This window comes from Mobula hypostoma, chromosome X1 (assembly GCF_963921235.1).
Source record: "Mobula hypostoma chromosome X1, sMobHyp1.1, whole genome shotgun sequence".
In the NCBI taxonomy this organism is placed as follows: Eukaryota; Metazoa; Chordata; class Chondrichthyes; order Myliobatiformes; family Myliobatidae; genus Mobula; species Mobula hypostoma.
Genome location: NC_086128.1, coordinates 53,550,423 through 53,571,225, shown reverse-complemented (window position 1 = coordinate 53,571,225; position 20,803 = coordinate 53,550,423). Strand labels below are relative to the sequence as shown.

General features: G+C 42.5%; 1 protein-coding gene across 2 annotated transcripts in view; it reads right to left on the bottom strand.

Moving 5' to 3' along the window:
• The window catches only part of LOC134340284 (SH3 and cysteine-rich domain-containing protein 2-like), a 232,084-nt gene that overhangs the window by 24,541 nt on the left and 186,740 nt on the right, over window positions 1-20,803 (bottom strand). For both annotated transcript variants that reach the window (XM_063037330.1, XM_063037331.1), the window contains exon 9: window positions 3,686-3,737. In XM_063037330.1, coding sequence (XP_062893400.1) covers window positions 3,686-3,737 — 52 coding nt within the window. The remainder of the gene's footprint in view (window positions 1-3,685; window positions 3,738-20,803) is intronic.

Sequence of the window (20,803 nt, the reverse complement as noted above, 5' to 3'; positions counted from 1 at the left end):
CTGCCTGAGTCAGTGGTGGAGGCAGATACACTAGTGAGATTTAAGAGACTACTAGACAGGTATATGGACAAATTTAAGGTGGGTGGTTATATGGGAGGCAGGGCTTAAGGGTCGGCACAACATTGTGAAGGGCCTGTACTGTGCTGTACTATTCTATGGTCTATGTTCTGTGAACTTGCATGCATACAAGAACTGTTACATGCATATAAAAACAGCTTAAAATACAAGCAGATAATTAATCGTTAAACCGCAAAGAAAATATCAATTAAACAGTCTAATCTAAGAATTAAATAGTCAGAACTAACAGTTGCCAACTCTGGATATATTCCTACATGTGTCTTCATATCTTTAAACTTCTGCTCTCTTCTGCAATTATTCTTCTAAAATTTCCAACCTTGGGTTTACTGAGCACATTACCGAAATGGGAAAGCCAACAGAGCCTTCAATGACTGGCTGAATCTTTACTGCATGTATAAGTTATCAGCAGAAATTCTGTAATGTCTGCACGGAACCACTGGGATAATTTGTGTGGAAGCTTTGTACTCCATTATGAAAGCAAATGTCACAGATCCTTACACAGTGGATCACTGGTGATTTGCAATTCAAGGGCAGGGTGTACACTGGACAGAATGGAAAGGCAGCAGAAACAAGGGACCAGGTATCAGGCCTCATTTCATTTTCAGAATCAAGTTTATTAACACTGACAAATGGTCAGTGTCATTGGAGTAACGGACATTGGGAAGGGATGCAAGGAAGAGATGGGATAGGACAATAGCTGGGCAGGCATGCTGCCAGGAAAGTACTTGGGTTCTACAACAGGATATATTAAGCAGGTTCATAAATTTTGGAAGGTAAAATAAAAGCTGAAAGACAGACAATTATTTAATTGCAACAAGTAATCTGCTGGAGGAATTCAGCAGGTTGAGCAGCATTTGTGGAGGGGAAGGAATTTTTGACGTTTCAAGTCAAAATCCTGCATCAGGATGCAATTTACCGAGTTCCTTCAGCAGGTTATTTATTGCTCTAGCATCTATAATCTCTTGCATCTCTGTAAGTAATTGTGTACAAATTGCAAGTGGGTTTAGTACTGAAAGTAGACCTAAGAGTTCTTGTGTATGAAATAAAGAGTTACCCAGCAAGCAATTAAGGCGGCAAACAGCTACTTGATGCTTCTTGCCAGGTTCTGAAGTTCAGAAATAGGGAAATTTGATTACAATAATCAAGGTGAGGCTGCACCCAAGTTATATGCACAGTTTTGGCCCCTTATTTACGGATGCCGATTAGGAAAAGGGGAGGTGCAACGAGACCTGGGTGTCATTATACACCAGTCATTGAAAGTGGGCATGCAGGTACAGCAGGCGGTGAAAAAGGCGAATGGTATGCTGGCATTTATAGCGAGAGGATTCGAGTACAGGAGCAGGGAGGTACTACTGCAGTTGTACAAGGCCTTGGTGAGACCACACCTGGAGTATTGTATGCAGTTTTGGTCCCCTAATCTGAGGAAAGACATCCTTGCCATAGAGGGAGTACAAAGAAGGTTCACCAGATTGATTCCTGGGATGGCAGGACTTCAATATGAAGAAAGACTGGATGAACTAGGCTTGTACTCGTTGGAATTTAGAAGATTGAGGGGGGATCTGATTGAAATGTATAAAATCCTAAAGGGATTGGACAGGCTAGACGCAGGAAGATTGTTCCCGATGTTGGGGAAGTCCAGAAAGAGGGGTCACAGTTTGAGGATAAAGGGGAAGCCTTTTAGGACTGAGATTAGGAAAAACTTCTTCACACAGAGAGTGGTGAATCTGTGGAATTCTCTGCCACAGGAAACAGTTGAGGCCAGTTCATTGGCTATATTTAAGAGGGAGTTAGATATGGCCCTTGTGGCTATGGGGATCAGGGGGTATGGAGGGAAGGCTGGTGCAGGGTTCTGAGTTGGATGATCGGCCATGATCATAATAAATGGCGGTGCAGGCTTGAAGGGCCGAATGGCCTACTCCTGCACCTATTTTCTATGTTTCTATGTTTCTATGATGCATTATCTTTGGAGGCAAGTCTAAAAGAGGTTTACTGGGTTAATACCTGGTATGAGAGAGTAGTCCAGTCTTGAACAACTAAAATAAGTTAGATCCAAATTCTTTAGTGCTTAAGAATGAGGAGTGATCATATTGAAATGCAAGATCCTAAGTGTGCATGACAGGGTAGATGTTGGCCTTGACAGAGCAGAGAGTGAATGAGTCTGAAACAAGGGGAGATAATTGCAAGGGTGGGATATTTTAAAATTGAGATGCTTCAGAATTTCTTCTCATGGTCAACAACAAATTTAACAACATTTGTCAGCCTTAATAAATGTGATTCTAATTCTGGCCAGAGGATTGTGGGGACCTGATACCTGTACACACACACACAGTGGCCTTTTTATTAGGTACACCTGCTCATTAATGGTTGATTAAATATTTGCAATCATCTGGTAGCAACTCAACATATAAACACATACAGATACAGTCAAGGGGATCACTAGCTTTTTTTAAACCAAGATTGTTGGTGCCAGATGGGATAGTTTGAGTATCTCATAAATTGCTGATTTCCTCGGGTTTTCATGTACAACAGTCTCTAGAGTTGACAGAGAATGGTGCAAAGAAAGTATCAGTGAGTGGCAGTTCTGTGGGTGAAAACACTTCAATGAGAGAGGTCAGAGGAGAATAGACACACTGGTTCAAGCTGACAGGAAGGTGACAGTAACTCAAATAACCACAGAGGTACCTAATTAAGTGGCCACTGAGTGGGTGTAAACATATAGACCAATTTCATAAAGGTTGGGAAATTGAAGGCCCTGGAGAAATGGAACAGAGAAAGGAGCTGGACCCTAGGTAAGATCAGCCTTATCGAAATATGAGTGTATCAAGACTGGTGTGAAGGCTTTGGAAAGGGTACAAAATGTTTTTAACAGGATCCTGCCAGAATTAGAGAGTATGAACTACAAAGAGGGACTGGTCAAATCTGGGCTGTTTTCACTGGAACGTCAGAGGCTGAGGGGAGATCTAACCGAAGTTTACAAAATTATTAAAAAAGGGTCTGCCAAGTGGAGCAATGTGAGTAGGTACAACAGGGGCTGTTTTGTAAGATGCATGAACGTGCTGGAAATGGAGCACCTAGCAGCAGAAGAGAATTAGTTTTATTCGCCGTGGTGTTTGGTACTGATAGCGTATTGTTCGACATTTTATGGTCACAGAGCAGTTCACAGACATCATTTCGGGGTGATTAGGAGCGTGGAACAAACATTGGTTTTATCACTGACAAGCTCTGCTGGTGCAGGGATCAACTTTATTGCTGAGATTTTATTTTTATTATTTTATTTGTATTATTAAATAAGAATATTAAATCAATATTAATACTAATTAATATCAAATAATTATTGTTCTAATTATTTAATATATTATGTTATTATTTAATTTTATTATTTTTGACATAATTTTCAAAAAAGAGATTCTTGCTTTAAACACTATGACTTAAAGATTATATTAAAGCAGTGAGCTAGTAATAAGATAGCTCAGTTTTAATCCACAGGGTTAACAGCATTTTCCTATTCATCTATTGGCTCCATTTTCTGGTTTGTTTCTGTACAGGCTCCTGAATATTTACTGCTGTGACTGACAGCTTGATTCTGATTAAGCCATCTGATATTTACCTTCCACCAGTCTTCATTGGAGTCATCCGTGACCACAATCCTGTCTCCTTGCCTAATAAAATAATAACAAGATTATTAAAAGATGCCTCAAGCTGTGCAGCTTCGTGTTCTCTACATCTCCTAAGAAATGATTCACGCTGCCAGGCTATTAAAATAATTGGGTAGGGCATCTGACTCTTAATGCAAATTTTCAGTGTTAATGGGTTGGTGCTTTGGAAAGCAGACATCGTCATGAGCCAGAAGGAGAAATTAAAGATAGACAGAATCTCTGCCGACAGCTAGTTGGACAATCCCATCAATTCCAATCTCCTGCTTCTTTCTGATTCTGCAAACTATCCTATTCCCATTTGAAGTCATGGATTGACTGCTTCCATCACCAGCTCTATAGGCAGTGGGTTCTAGATCATTATTAGTCTCCATATATCACCCACCCATCTGGCTTCACCTATCACCTTTGAGCTTGTCCTCCTCTCCCTCCTCCTATCTTATTCTTCTGGCTTATTCCTCCTGCCTTTATAGTCCTGAGGAAGGGTCTCGGCCCAAAATGTTGACTGTTCATTTATTTCCATAGATGTCGCATGGTGTGCTGAGATCCACCAGCATTTTGTGTGTGTTGCTTTGGATTCCTAGCATCTGCACTATCTCTTATCTCTACATTCAAGGTATTTTCCCCCCTTGTATGTCTGAAAGAAATTTAAACATGTTCCACAAACCTTGGGGAGAAGTCATGTCTAAAAATGTATTATACTTATTTTTCTATATCTGGGCATCAGTGGAAATGCTTCCATTTGCAGCTCATCTCAAATTGTCCTTGAAGTGTGGCATGTTTGACTAAAGCAATGTCCACCACACTGGAATCACTGGCTAAGGATATTGGTAAACTAGAGGTTTTTAATTTAATTCAATTCATTTATTCATTACTATTCATTCCAAGAGGACTAGAATATAAAAGCAAGGATGTAACACCAAGGCTTTATAAAGCATTGTTCAGACTGAACTTGGAGTATTGTGAGTAGTTTTGGGCCCCATATCTGAAAAAGGATGTTCTGGTATTGGAGAGGGTCCAGAGGGAGTCCATGAGAATGATTGAAAGGGTTAACATTTAATGGTTCTGGGCCTGTTCTCGCTGGAATTTAGAAGAATTGTGGGGGCAGGGGAATGGAAATCACATTGAAACCTATTAAATATTGAAAGGCCGAGATAGAGAAGACATTGAGAGGATGTTTCCTGCAATGGGGAATCTAGGACTAGAGGGCACAGCCTCAGAACAGAGGGATGTCCATTTATAACTGAGATGAAGCGGTATTTCATTAACCAGAGGATGATAAATCTGAAGTAACGGGAAGAAGGCAGGAGAATGGAGTTGAGGTGGATAATAAATCAACCATGACAGGATGACAGAGCAGACTCAATGGGCGGAATGGCCTAATTCTGCTTCTATGTCATATGGCCGAATCGTGCTTGACCAGAGCAATGTCCAACACATTGGAGTCACTGGTTAAGGATATTGGTAAACCAGAGAATTTTAATGAAAATCAGTTCTGTGGTCATTAATGAATTTTCTTCCAATCCTAGATTTTTAACTAAAATTCCATAGCAGGATTTGAAAACAAGTTTCTGGATTGTTAGCCCAATCCTTGGGATGATTACTCTAGCCTTTTATTTGCTGTTCTATGACTGTACTATATCTCTGACAACCAGAAATTTTTATCTCATTAGCGGAGCAGGTATGTCACTCAATCCATTCCCAGTGTACATTCATCTTCATCTGCAGTCACCTTTAAAGGACTTTGTTTGGTCGACTTCTCAATAACAAGCAGCAGTTCCTCAAAGGCTGATTTCCCCAAACACTGCTCACTTATAAGCTCACAGGACGAGGCCATTCAGCTCATTAGCTCCCCATCAGTTAACAACAGAGCAATTCCATTTGTTGCATTCTCCCTCTATTTCCCAATAACCCTGCATTTTATTCTATTTAGAATCAGAATCAGGTTTATTATCACCGGCATGTGACGTGAAATTTGTTAACTTAGCAGCAGCAGTTCAATGCAATACATAATCTAGCAGAGAGAAAGAAAAATAATAATAGATAAAATAATAAGAATAAATAAACAAGTAAATCAATTACGTATATTGAATAGATTTTTATAAAGTGCAAAAACAGAAATACTGTATATTAAAAAAAGAGAGGTAGTGTCCAAGGGTTCAATGTCCATTTATGAATCGGATGGTAGAGGGGAAGAAGCAGTTCCTGAATCACTGAGTGTGTGCCTTTAGGCTTCTGTACCTCCTGCCTGATGGTAACAGTGAAAAAAGCGCATGCCCTGGGTGCTGGAGGTCTTTAGTAATGGACGCTGCCTTTCTGAGACACCGCTCCCTAAAGATGTCCTGGGTACTGTGTAGGCTAGTGCCCAAGATGGAGCTGACTAGATTTACAACCTTCTGCAGCTTCTTTCAGTCCTGTGCATTAGCCCCTCCATACCAGACAGTGATGCAGCCTGTCAGAATGCTTTCCAAGGTACATCTTTAGAAGTTTTTGAGTGTATTTGTTGACACGCCAAATCTCTTAAAACTCCTAATAAGTATAGCAGCTGTCTTGCCTTCTTTAAAACTACATTGATATGTTGGGACCAGGTTAGATCCTCAGAGATCATGACACCCAGGAACTTGAAGCTGCTCACTCTCTCCACTTCTGATCTCTCTATGAGGATTGGTATGTGTTCCTTCGTCTTACCCTTCCTGAAGTCCATAATCAGCTCTTTCGTCTTACTGACGTTGAGTGCCAGGTTGTTGCTGTGGCACTACTCCACTAGTTGGCATATCTCACTCCTGTACACCCTCTCATCACCACTTGAGATTCTACCAAGAATGGTTGTATCGTCAGCAAATTTATAGATGGTATTTGAGCTATGCCTAGCCACACAGTCATGGGTATATAAAGTATAGAGCAGTGGCCTTCATAAATCAAGTATTGAGTACAGGAGATAGGATCTTATGTTGCAGTTGTATGAGATGTTAGTGAGGCCTAATTTGGAGTACTGTGTGCAGTTTTTATCACCTACATACAGGAGAGATATAAACAAGTTTCAAAGAGTACAGAGGAAGTTTACAAGTATGTTGCTAAGTCTAGAGTACCTGGCTTCTCTCAAAAACCCAATGTCTAATGCAATTTACTACCTCTTCTTGAATGCCAAGCAACTGAACCTTCTTGACCAACCTCCCATATGGGACCTTGTCAAACGTCTTGTTAAAGTCCATGTAGACAATATTCACTGCCTTGCCTTCATTAACTTTCCTGGTAACTTCCTTGAAAAACTCTACAAGATTCAACATGACCTAACACCCATGAAGCTATGCTAATTATCCTTAATCAGTCTTTTTTTTTTTTAAACACTGCTCGGGGAGAAGGGTCTGCACTGCGCAGGCGCGTGACGTAGCACACCAAGGTTTAAAAAGAGGAATTTTCAATGGTTCTTGTTTCAGTCGAAGCAAGCAGCTGAGAAGAAGGGAGTGAAGAAAACAGGTACAAAAAGTTTTTTTTAAACACTGCTCAGGGAGAAGGGTCTGCACTGCGTAGGCGCGTGACGTAGCTCGCCAAGGTTTAAAAAGAGACCACCATATACAGCGGGCAGCGGATTGAGAGGGAGCAGAGTGGGACGGCTTTGGCTCAACAGGCTTTGCAAGAACAGGCAGAGGCCAGGGTAGGTTCCTGTAAGTTTTTTGTCCAGATTGTTTAGAGTAGAGAGAATGCCAGGCAGGATGTTGGAATGCTCCTCTTGCAGGATGTGGGAAGTCAGGGAGCCCTCCAGTGTCCCTGACAATGACACCTGCAAGAAGTGCATCCAGCTGCAGCTCCTAACAAACCGCTTTAGGGAACTGGAGCAGGAGCTGGATGACCTGCGGATCATTCGGGAGAATGAGGAGATTATAGATAGTAACTACAGGGAGGTAGTTACGCCAAAGGAGCAGAGGACAGGAAATTGGGTCACTGTCAGGCGAGGGAAGAGGAAAGGGCAGGCAGAGCAGGATTCCCCTGTGGCCATTCCCCTCAACAACAAGTATACCGCATTGGATACTGTTGGGGGGGATGACTTACCTGGGACAAGCTGCAGTAGCTGGATCTCTGGCACTGAGTCTGGCTCTGCAGTGCAGAAGGGAGGGGGGAAAAAGAGGAGAGCGGTAGTGATAGGGGACTCAATAGTTAGAGGTGCAGATAGGAGGTTCTGTGGTCGTGACAGAGAATCCAGGATGGTTTGTTGCCTCCCAGATGCCAGGGTCAAGGATGTCTCTGATCGATTGCATGACATTCTGAAGTGGGAGGGTGACCAGCCAGATGTCGTGGTGCACATCGGTACCAATGACATAGCAAGGAAGAGTGAGGAGGTCCTGGACAGTGAGTATACAGAGCTTGGTAGGAAGTTGAAAAGCAGGATCTCGAGGGTGGTAATCTCAGGATTGCTACCTGTGCTAGGTGCCAGTGAGGGTAGGAATTGGATGCTCTGGAGGATGAACAAATGGCTGAGGAACTAGTGTAGGGGGCAGGGTTTCAGATTTCAGGATCATTGGGACCTCTTCTGGGGCAGGTGGGACCTGTACAAGCGAGACAGGTTACACTTGAACTACAAGGGGACCTTTCAGGGGGGTTTGTTAGTGCTATTGGGGAGGCTTTAAACTAGATTTGCAGGGGGATAGAAACCAGAGTGCCAGCGCTGACAGTGTGGCTGGGGTGAAAATAAATGATGTTGAAAGTTTAAGCAAATCCGATGATAGAAGGTTGTGAGTGGTGGTAAAAATCTTCTGAGGTGTATTTATTTCAATGCTAGGAGTATTGCGGGGAAGGCGAATGAGTTGAGGGCGTGGATTGACATGTGGAATTATGACGTTATAGCAATTAGTGAAACTTAGCTACAGGAGGGGCAGGACTGGCAGCTTAATATTCCAGGGTTCCGCTGTTTCAGATGTGATAGAGGCAGAGGAATGAAAGGGGGGGGGGTAGCATTGCTTGTCAGGGAAAATGTTACAGCAGTGCTCAGGCAGGACAGATTAGAGGGCTTGTCTACTGAGTCCTTATGGGTGGTGCTGAGAAACAGGAAAGGTATGGCCACATTAGTGGGGTTGTATTATAGACCACCCAATAGTCAGCGAGAATTGGAGGAGCAAATCTGCAGAGAGATAGCAGGCAACTGCATGAAACAATGTTGACGTGGTAGGGGATTTTAACTTTCCACATATAGATTGGGACTCCCATACTGTTAGGGGTCTAGATGGTTTAGAGTTTGTAAAATGTGTTCAGGAAAGTTTTCTAAATCAATATGTAGAGGTACCAACTACAGGGGATGCAATATTAGATCTCCTTCTAGGAAACGAGTTAGGACAAGTATGGAAGTATGTGTAGGGAAGCACTTTGGTTCCAGTGATCATAACATCGCTAGTTGCAACTTGATCATGGACAAGGATAGATCTGGTCCTAAGGTTGAGGTTCTGAACTGGAAGAAGGCCAAATTTGAAGAAATGAGAAAGGATCTAAAATGCGTGGATTGGGACAGGTTGTTCTCTGGCAAGGATGTGATCGGTAAGTGGGAAGCCTTCAAAGGAGAAATTTTGAGAGTGCAGAGCTTGTATGTTTCTGTCAGGATTAAAGGCAAAGTGAATAGGAATAAGGAACCTTGGTTCTCAAGGGATATTGCAACTCTGATAAAGAAGAAGAGAGAGTTGTATGACACGTATAGGAAACAGGGAGTAAATCTGATGGTGAAGGGGAAGAAGCTGTTCCTAAAACACTGAGTGTAAGCTTTTAGGCTTGTGTACATCCTCCCTGTTGGGAATAACTGCGGACCCTAACCTGAGGATAAGGAGGTATTTGTGTCAATTAGCTGGCAGAGTATGATTTTTATATTAAAAAAAGAACAACTGGAGGTGTATAAATTTGGGTTCAATTTTGAAGAGTCTGGGGTGATAATCAATTTGCAGTGATTATCAGTATTGATTGGAATGAATACTGGCTAATTGCTGAGGAGGGTTGCACTCAAAATAGAAATTGGAGTTACAGCTCTGAAAGATTGCTAGGGTAAGAAGTGTACTTCTGAAAAGTATATAGCAGTAAATTTATATCTTTTGTTTACAGTTTCTTACAATATTTTATGATCTATTACATGTAATCCTTAATATTAGCTGTGGTGTTAATAATAGCTTCTTGGCTAGTCTTAACTGACCCAGGCCATACAATTGAAAATAGGAACGAGAGGGAATTACCTGAAGTACACTGAGACTTGTGGTTACACAGTGATTTGGGATGGGGATTCAACCATTCACAATCTAATCCAGTGTTTTGGCCAGATGGGAATCAAATGTAACATTTTCAAGTTTCATGAAAAATCTGCAGTCATACAATATAGGACACAACACCACAGTAACAGGTCTTTTGGCCCAACTAGCCCATGTCATCTATTATTCTGCCAAATCCCATCAACACGCATCCCCCGTACCTCTCTCATCCATGTACTAAAACTTCTCTTAAGTGTTGCAATCAAACCCACATTCACCATTTTCACTGGCAGCTCACTCCACCCTTTGAATGAAGAAGCTCCCTCTCAGGTTTCCCTTAAATATTTCACCATTCACCCTGAATCAAGTTCTACTCTTGCCCAACCTCAGTGGATAAAGCCTGTTTGCATTTATCCTATGTATACCCCTCATAATTTTGTATACCTCTAACAAATCTCCCCTCATTCTCTTATGCTCTAGAGAATAAAGTCCTAACCTATTCAACCTTTCCCTATAATTCAGGTCATCAAGTCCCAGCAACATCCTTGTAAATTTTCTCTGCACTCTTTCAAACTTATTGACATCTTTCCTGTAGGTAGGTGACCGCAACTGCACACAATACTCCAAATCTAAACTCGCTACTATCATTGGGCAGGAGGTACAGGAGCCTAAGGTCCCACGCCACCAGGTTCAGGAACAACTATTGCCCTACAACCATCAGGCTCCTGAACTGGCATGGATAACTTCACTCACCTCAACTCTGAACTGATTCCACAATCTATAGACTCACTTTCAAGGAGTCGACAATTCATGCTCTCAGTATTAATTACCTTCTTTTGCACAGTGGTTGTTTGTCATTCTTTGTTTATATATAGTTTTTTCATAAATTCTATTGTTTTTCTTTATTCTCCTGGAAAACTGCAAGAAAATGAATCCTGATGTAGTATATAGTGACATATAGTACTATATACTTATAAAACTTCAACATATCATCCTAACTCTTGTACTCAATACTCTGATTTATGAAGGCACTGTGTCAAAAATTCTCATTATTACCCTATCGACGAATGAAGCCACCTTCAATTATGTGAGCGTTGTGAGCAGTGATGAGAATGCAAGAGGCTTCAGAGGGATATGGACAGCAGAGTGCATGAAAACATGGCTGATGGAGAACTGTGTACAAAACTGTATGGTTATCCATTTTGGCAGAAAGGAAACCAGAAAAGCGTGTTTTCTTTAAAGTGTGAGAGATTGGAAAATGTGGTGGGTTCTTGTATGTTGTCTTAATGCAGGGGTCTCAACCCAAATGATAACTGTTTCCTTGCCTCCATAGACGCTGCTTGACCCATTGAGTTCCTCCAGCATCTCAGCAGCATGGTAGCCTAGCAGTTAACATAACACTGGGTTCAATTCTTGCTGCTGCCTCTAAGGGGTTTGTCTGTTCTCTCTGTAACTGCGGAGGTTTCCTTCAGGTGTTCCGATTTCCTCCCACATTCTAAAGACATATGGGTTAGGGTTAATAAGTTGTGAGCGTGCTATACTGGTAATAGAAGCTTGCTGATACCAGCACATCTTGGACTGCATTGGTTGTTGACACAAACAGCACATTTTGTTGTATGTTTTGATGCAAATGTGACAAAGCTAATTTATCTTTAGCCTGCTTTCTTGTACAGTAATCACTGAATACTTACATGGAAATGCAAGTAGTTAGGAAACGATGTTTAGATTTTGTTGCAAGAGACTTTGAATAGAGTGAAGATGTCTTACTATCACTATATGGTGACCTTGATGAGACTTTACCCTGAGTGTTATACACAATTATGGTTGCCTCACTGCAATATTTTATATAGAGGATGCGCAGCAAAGATTCACTAGAACTCTTCCAGGAATAAATGAGTCTGTCACACAAGGAGGCATTGACCTCCCACATCATCAAGACCCTGGAGAGACTTGTTCTGGAGCTGCTCTGGCCTATGGTCAGGCCACACTTAGATCCCCTCCAGTTCGCCTACCAGCCCCGACTAGGACTTCATCGTCTACCTGCTGAACCATGTCTGCGCCCACCTGGACAAGCCAGCGAGCACTGTGAGGGTCATGTTTTTTGACTTCTCCAGTGTGTTCAACACCATCCGCCCTGTTCTGCTGGGGGAGAAGCTGACAGCGATGCAGGTGGATGCTTCCCTGGTGTCATGGATTCTTGATTACCTGACTGGCAGACCACAGTACATGTGCTTGCAACACTGTGTGTCCGACAGAGTGATCAGCAGCACTGGGGCTCCACAGGGGACTGTCTTGTCTCCCTTTCTCTTCACCATTTACACCTCGGACTTCAACTACTGCACAGAGTCTTGTCACCTTCAGAAGTTTTCTGATGACTCTGCCATAGTTGGATGCATCAGCAAGGGAGATGAGGCTGAGAACAGGGCTACTGTAGGAAACTTTGTCACATGGTGTGAGCAGAATTATCTGCAGCTTAATGTGAAAAAGACTAAGGAGCTGGTGGTAGACCTGAGGAGAGCTAAGGTACCGGTGACTCCTGTTTCCATCCAGGGGGTCAGTGTGGACATGGTGGAGGATTACAAATACCTGGGGATACGAATTGACAATAAACTGAACTGGTCAAAGAACACTGAGGCTGTCTACAAGAAGGGTCAGAGCCGTCTCTACTTCCTGAGGAGACTGAGGTCCTTTAACATCTGCCGGACGATGCTGAGGATGTTTTACGAGTCTGTGGTGGCCAGTGCTATCATGTTTGCTGTTGTGTGCTGGGGCAGCACGCTGAGGGTAGCAGACACCAACAGAATCAACAAACTTATTCGTAAAGCCAGTGATGTTGTAGGGATGGAACTGGACTCTCTGACGGTGGTGTCTGAAAAGAGGATGCTGTCTAAGTTGCATGCCATCTTGGTCAATGTCTCCCATCCACTACATAATGTACTGGGTGGGCACAGGAGTACATTCAGCCAGAGACTCATTCCTCCGAAATGCAGCACAGAGCGTCATAGGAAGTCATTCCTGCCTGTGGCCATCAAACTTTACAACTCCTCCCTTGGAGGGCCAGACACCCTGAGCCGATAGGCTGGTCCTGGACTTATTTCATAATTTACTGGCATAATTTACATATTACTATTTAACTATTTATGGTTCTATTACTATTTATTATTTATGGTGCAACCGTAACGAAAACCAATTTCCCCCGGGATCAATAAAGTATGACTATGACTGAGAGATTGAGTAAGCTAGGCTTCCATCCTCTGGAATTGAGAAAAACAAAGATCACAAGACAAAGGAGCAGAAGTGGGCCATTCAGCCCATCGAGTCTGCTCCGCCACTCCACCATGAGCTAAACTATTCTCCAATCTAGTTCCAATTTCCGGCTTTTTCCCCATATCCCTTGATACCCTGACTAATTAGATACCTATCAATCTCCTCCTTAAACACCCTCAATGATCGGGCCTCCACAGCTGTATGTGGCAATGAATTCCATAAATCCCCGACCCTCTGGCTAAAAAAATTTCTCCTCAACTCTGTTTTAAATGGGTACCCTCTAATTCTAAGTCTGTGGCAGCTTGTCCTGGACTCACCCACCAAGGGAAACAGCCTTTCCACATCTACTCTGTCCAACCCTTTCAACATTCAAAATGTTTCTATGAGATCCCCTCTCATTCTTCTATACTCTAATGAGTACAGTCCAAGAGCCAACAAACGCTCCTCATATGTTAGCCCCTGCATTCCGGGAATCATCCTCGTAAATCTTCTCTGAAGTCTCTCCAACATCAGTACATCCCTTCTAAGATAGGGGGCCCAAACCTGCACACAGTATTCCAAATGAGGTCTCACCAGTGCCCCGTAGAGCCTCATCAACACCTCCTTACTCTTATACACTATTCCTCTTGAAATGAATGCCAACATAGCATTCGCTTTCCTTACTGCCGATCCAACCTGATGGTTAACCTTTAGGGTATCCTGCACGAGGACCCTTTGCACTTCCGATTTTTGAATTTTCTCCCCATCTAAATAATAATCTGCCTGATTATTTCTTCTTCCAAAATGTACAACCGTACATTTCTCAACAATGTATTTCATCTGCTATTTCTTTGCCCACTCTCCTAAACTGACCAAGTCTCTCTGCAACTTTTCCATTTCTTCAACACTTCCTGCTCCTCCACCTATCTTGGTGTCATCTGCAAACTTAGCCACAAAACCATTTAATCCATAATCTAAATCTAGTGCATTTAAGGCAGAGATTGATAGGTATTTGAGTAGCCAGGGCATCAAAGGTTACGGTGAGAAGGTGGGGGAGTGGGACTAAATGGGAGAATGGTAAAGTGGCAGAGCAGACTCGATGGGCCGAATGGCCGACTTCTGCTCCTTTGTCTTATGGTCTTATGGGCTAAATCATCGATATACATCATAAAAAGAAGCGGCCCCAACACCGACCCCTGTGGAACACCACTAGTAACCGGCAACCAATCAGAATAGGATCCCTTTATTCCCACCTTTTGCTTTCTGCCTATCAGTCAATGCTCCACCCATTTCAATATCTTTCCTATAATTACATGGGCTCTCATCTTATTAAGCAGCCTCTTATGCGGTATCTTATCAAAGGCCTTTTGAAAATCCAAATACACAACATCCACAGCCTCTCCCTTGTCAATCTTATTCAAGATTATCTCAAAAAATTCCAATAGGTTGGTGAGGCAGGATCTTCCCTTCATGAAACCATGCTGGCTTGGACCTATCTTGTCATGCACCTCGAGGTATTTCATAACCTCGTCCTTGAGGATCGACTCCAATAACTTTCCAACTACCGATGTCAGACTAATAGGTCTGTAACTTTCTTTTTGCTGCCTCCCTCCTTTCTTAAGCAGCAGAACTACATTTGCGACCTTCCAGTCCTCCAGAACCATGCCAGAGTCTACTGATTCCTGGAAGATCATTTCCAATGCTTCCACAATCTCCAAAGCCACCTCCTTCAGAACCCCTGGGTGCACCACATCCGGTCCGGGAGACTTATCTATTCTTAGTCCATTTAGTTTCCCAAGCACTTTCTCTCTAGTAATCTTGACTGTACCTAATTCTATTCCCTGAGACGTCTGGCTATCAGGTATGTTGCTAATGTCTTCCACTGTGAAGACCGATGCAAAATACTCATTCAGTTCCTCTGCCATCTCTTTGTTACCCATTATAATCTCTCCAGCATCGTTTTCAATCGGTCCTACATCGACCCGTGTCACTCTTTTACGCTTCATATATTAAAAATAAAACTCGTCGTATCCTTTTTTATGTTAATTGCCAACTTCCTTTCATAATTCATCTTTATTTTCCTAATGACTTTCTTAGTTTCCTTCTGTAAGTTTTTAAAAGTCATCCAGTTCTCAGTTTTCCCACTAATTTTTGCTTCCTTGTACGCCGTTTCTTTTGCTTTTATTTTAGCCTTAACCTCTCTTGTTAGCCACATTTGTGCCACTTTCCATTCATGATTTTCTTTTTTCTTGGAATATATTTTTCCTGCACTTTCCTTATTTCTTGTAGGAATTTCATCCAATTCTGCTCTACCGTCCCTCCATTTAGTTTACTTTTCCAATCGACTTGGGCCAGTTCCTCTCTCATACCACTGTAATTTCCTTTGTTCCACTGAAATATTGAAACACCTGATACCAGCTTTTCCTTTTCAAATTTGAAACTGAACTCAATCATATCATGATCACTACTTCCAAAGGGTTCCATTACCTCCAGCTCCCTAATCACCTCAGGTTCATTACACAGCACCCAATCCAAACCAGCCGGTCCCCTGGTGGGCTTATGGACAAGCTGCTCCAAAAAGCCATCCTGTAGGAATTCTACAAACTCCCTCTCCTGAGATCCAGTACCTTCCTGACTTTCCCAATCCACTTTCATATTAAAATCCCCCAGAATTATCTTGACATTTTCCTTCTGACACACTTTTTCTATTTCCAGCTGTAATTTATAGTCCACATCCTGGCTGCTGTTTGGAGGCCTGTATATAACTGCTATTAGTGTCTTTTTACCCTTGCCATTTCTTAATTCTACCCATAAGGATTCTACCTCTTCTGATCCTATGTCCCTTCTTTCTAGTGATTTGATATTGTTGCTTACCATCAGGGCCACATCATCCCCTTTACCTACCTTCCTATCTTTCTTATACACTGTGTATCCTTGGACATTCAGCTCCCAATCACATCCATCATTTAAGCCATGACTCGGTGATAGCCACAATGTCATATCTTTTAACCTGTAACTGTACAACAAAGTCATCCACTTTATTTCTAATGCTGCGTGCATTTAGATCAGTATCTGTTATCAATTTTGTTATATTTCTATCACACAGCAAATTATCCTTCTTGCCATCTTTGCTGCAGTATCTTTGACTTATTTCTATTTTCCTCTTCCTCGACCCTAACACCCTGGTTTCTTTCCCCCGCCAACTTAGTTTAAACCCTAACAGCTATATTAAAGAGGTGACCCCTTTTTATAAACAGATTTTTATAAACAGATTTATAAACAAATAGAAGTGGGGAGAAAGATTGTTTGACAGGATAGAATTGGGGAGATCATTCCCCTGAGGTGAAGACTTAAATGAAGATAAATCTCTTCACTCAGCGGGCGGAAAGTCTTTGGAACTGCTTACCCCAGAGAACAATGGAGTGACTGATAGGTTGAGGAAGTAAGGGATATGGGGATAGGGTATAAAAATGGTTTTGAGGGAGGTGATCAGCAAAGATAGTTAGATAGCAAGTTTTGGCTGGGGGGGTGGCACAAGAGATCTAGAGCAACATACAGAAAATACTAGAGCAACTCAGCAAGTCAGGCAGCATCTACAGAGGGGAATAAACAGTTGATGTTTCAGGCTGAGACCTCTTACCAGCACTCATGATCAAGTCTTGATGAAGGATCTTGGCCCAAAATGTTGACTGCTTATTCCTCTCCATAGATGCTGCCAGACTTGCTGAACTCCTCCAGCATTTTGTGTGTGAGATCAGGAACACGCTATGTTCTGGACTGTGTGTGGAGACCTGAGTTGGTAAACTGCAGCCCCAATAAATTACTTGAAAATGAGGGAAGTGTAAATCTCCATCAGGAGGTGACAAGCCTAACATCACAGGAAAGGAGATACATACAGAGTCTCGGACGTGAGTGCATTCTGATGCCAAGGTGCTCTCAATGATTGACCTCTCTAACATCACTTGTCCATCTTTTTTCTCATCTTCCTTACTGCTGTTCCAAGCTCTCCCTTGATCATCCATTCCCTTCATATTTCTGCTGCTTCCCTGTCCCTCAAATAATTCACTTTCCAATCTCCTCTTCCTTTCTGATTCTCTCTTGGTACAGGTGGTGTTTCAAGGACATGTCTGCTTTGCAGGCTTTGATCCCAAAGGTCATGTGTATGCCACTAGGCACTACCACACACTGTTCCTCTTTTACCATCCCTCAACATTGCCCCCAATTTCCAATCCTGGAAATGCATCTCCTTTACAGCCTATTGTGGAATTTCCAGCCCAGTATAGTTCAGAAGTAATTTTTCATCCCTGCTTTGCTGCCAAGAATGGAAGCTTAAATAGTGAAGTTATTGACAGGGAGATGTCCAACTTTGGCTGGGCAATTGGAAACATTAGTCATAGTCATAGTCATACTTTATTGATCCCGGGGGAAACTGGTTTTCGTTACAGTAGCACCATAAATAATAAATAGTAATAAAACCATAAATAGTTAAATAGTAATATGTAAATTATGCCAGTAAATTATGAAATAAGTCCAGGACCAGCCTATTGGCTCAGGGTGTCTGACCCTCCAAGGGAGGAGTTGTAAAGTTTGATGGCCACAGGCAGGAATGACTTCCTATGACACGGTCTGTGTTGCATCTCGGTGGAATGAGTCTCTGGCTGAATGTACTCCTGTGCCCAACCAATACATTATGTAGTGGATGGGAGACATTGTCCAAGATGGCTTGCAACTTAGACAGCATCCTCTTTTCAGACACCACCATGAGAGAGTCCAGTTCCATCCCCACAACATCACTGGCCTTACGAATGAGTTTGTTGATTCTGTTGGTGTCTGCTACCCTCAGCCTGCTGCCCCAGCACACAACAGCAAACATGATAGCACTGATCACCACAGATTTGTAGAACATCCTCAGCATCGTCCGGCAGATGTTAAAGGACCTCAGTCTCCTCAGGAAATAGAGATGGCTCTAACCTTTCTTGTAGACAGCCTCAGATGGGATACTGACTACTGGCACTGTATGTTTTGATGTGCACGTGATAAATAAATTGAATTTTGAATCTGAATGGTATTCCAATGTAAAATATCCAGACTTGGTGGTTCACAGCCACTGCAGCAAGGCAGGGATGAAAGATTACTCCAACCCTTGGACAGGATTGGAAAAGTTTGATTAGCAGTCTGTTAACGTCACCACCACCCTCTCAGGGATGTACATAGAACAAATACGTGTACAGCAGAGGAACAGGACTTTCTGCCCATGATGTTATGTTGAATTAATTAAGCTAAAAATGGCTAATTAAATTAATTCCTTCTGCTTGCACAGGGTCTATTCTCTGCACATTGATGATGCATTCCTATAAGCTTCTATCATATCTGCATCTTCCATGACTCTGACTGTAGTATACATGCAGGGGCCACTTTATTAGGTACACCTGTCCACCTGCATGTTAATGTAAATATCTAATTAGTCAATCATGTAACAGCAACTCAATGCACAAAAGCATATAGATGGTCAAGAGGTTTAGTTGTTGTTCGGACCAAACATCAGAATGTGATCAAAGAGACCATGAGTATCTCAGAAATTACTGATCTCCTGGGATGTTCACATACAATAGTCTGTAAGAGTTTACAGAGAACGGTGTGAAAAACAAAAAGTATCCAGTGATTGGCAGTTCTTTGGGCGAAAATGTGTTGTTAATTAGAGAGGTCAGAGGAGAATGGCCAGACTGGTTCAAGCTGACAGGGGGTGGGGGTGGGCAACAGTAACTCAAATAACCACACGTTACAGCAGCAGTGTGCAGAGAGCATCTCTGAATGCACAACACATTGAAACTTGGAAGTGGTTGGGCTATAGCAGCAGATGATCATTAACATACAAAAATATACACAGTGCCACTTTATTAGGTACAGACTGCACCTAGTAAAGTACCACCGAGTGTATATCCTTCTGTTCTTTAAAAAAAGGTATTTCCTAGTTGCTGGTATCAATGGTTTTATTTTGTACCCCTTATTGTCCAGAACATGATGATGAGCTGCCATCTTCAACTGCCACAGTATACCTGATGGTACGAGTCCCAGAGCTACCATGTAGGGGGTTCATGGACGCTGGAGAATATTTCCAAATTGCGATCATGTGCAACTACAATCACAGAATAGTTAGAAGCCAGGAGGTAGCCACTCAGCCCATCAAGTCCATTCTGTCATCTGTAGAATCTGTCAGCCATTCTTATTCCCCCATTCCCTCTCCCAGAGTCCTCTTTTCTAACATGCCATCCTGACTACATCATTGTTCATTTCTTGGCAGGGCCAAAATCCCAGAGCTCCCTTCCCACATTGTACTGTGGGGAAAAGGATTAGATTGAATTCATTTGTCACATGCACATCAGAACATAGAAGCACAAAGTGAAATAGGTAGTTTTGCACCATTGACCAACACACATCGATGATATGCTGGGGGTAGCCTGCAATTGTTGCCACACTTTTGGCACCAACATAGCATGCCCAAAACTCATTAATCCTAACCCATGCATCTTTGGAATGTGGGATGAAACTCAAGAATATGGAACAAACCCATGTGGTCAGAGAAAGAACATTCAAGTTCCTTACAGACAACAGAGGGAATTGAACCCCAGTGTTATAGCTGGCACTGTTGTGCACTGTGCTAATTGTTAAGCTACCATGCTGTCATCACTATTTTTGGAAGCCACTTGGGCTGACACTTCCTTGGAACTCCATCACCACAGCCGTCCGAGGAAGTGGTTCCCCATGTCACTTAGTATGAGCAGTTAAAGATGAGCAGCAAAGGCTGGCAGGCACAACACTGACATCTAACAAGTAAATGATTAACATGACACAGCTAGGGAATTCTGGCTTCTCCCTCCTTCATTTCCAGTCCTGATGAAGGGTTTTGGCCTGAAACGTCGACTTTTTATTCCTTTCTATAGATGTTGTCTGACCTGCTGAGTTCCTCCAAAATTTTGTGCATGTTACTCTGGATTTCCAGCATCTGCAGAATCTCTTGTATTAAGGAATCTTCAAGTCTTCCATCACATCCCACTATTGGGCAAAGTGTGACAGCAAACCACATAATGCATTAGGAGAGGCGACATCAGTTTTCTCATAGATAAGTTTACACAGAAGTTTGGCGATAAGCCACTTGCTGAGAAACCGAGTTGGATTGCATTCATACAGATCCATGGCTCACAGTCACTGCCTGAGCAAGCCTCCCTGCACTGGTCTTTCATAGTTCCCACAGCTACCATCACCACCCTGGACATTCCACTAAACAGAGTGGGCTGTGGGAGTCTTGAGCAGCACAAACATCAGCCCTTCCTACAGGCCACCTTCTTGGCTCTTTGATAGCTCTTTCTCTCAAAGGCTGTCCCTGCTGTTTCCAATGTGTCAGAGACAGCTGGAAATAGTTGAAAAGATCGAAAGCATTGGATGAGGCCCCTCATATGATTACTTGCTAATGATGAAGCAGTGGAATTGAAGGTAAATTATTAACCAGACTAGGAAACAGGCAGAGTGGGATTCAAGGACAAAGCAAATTGAACAGAGGCTCAGACTAGCACAGCGTCCAGCTGATATTCTGTAAAAATAAATATTAGA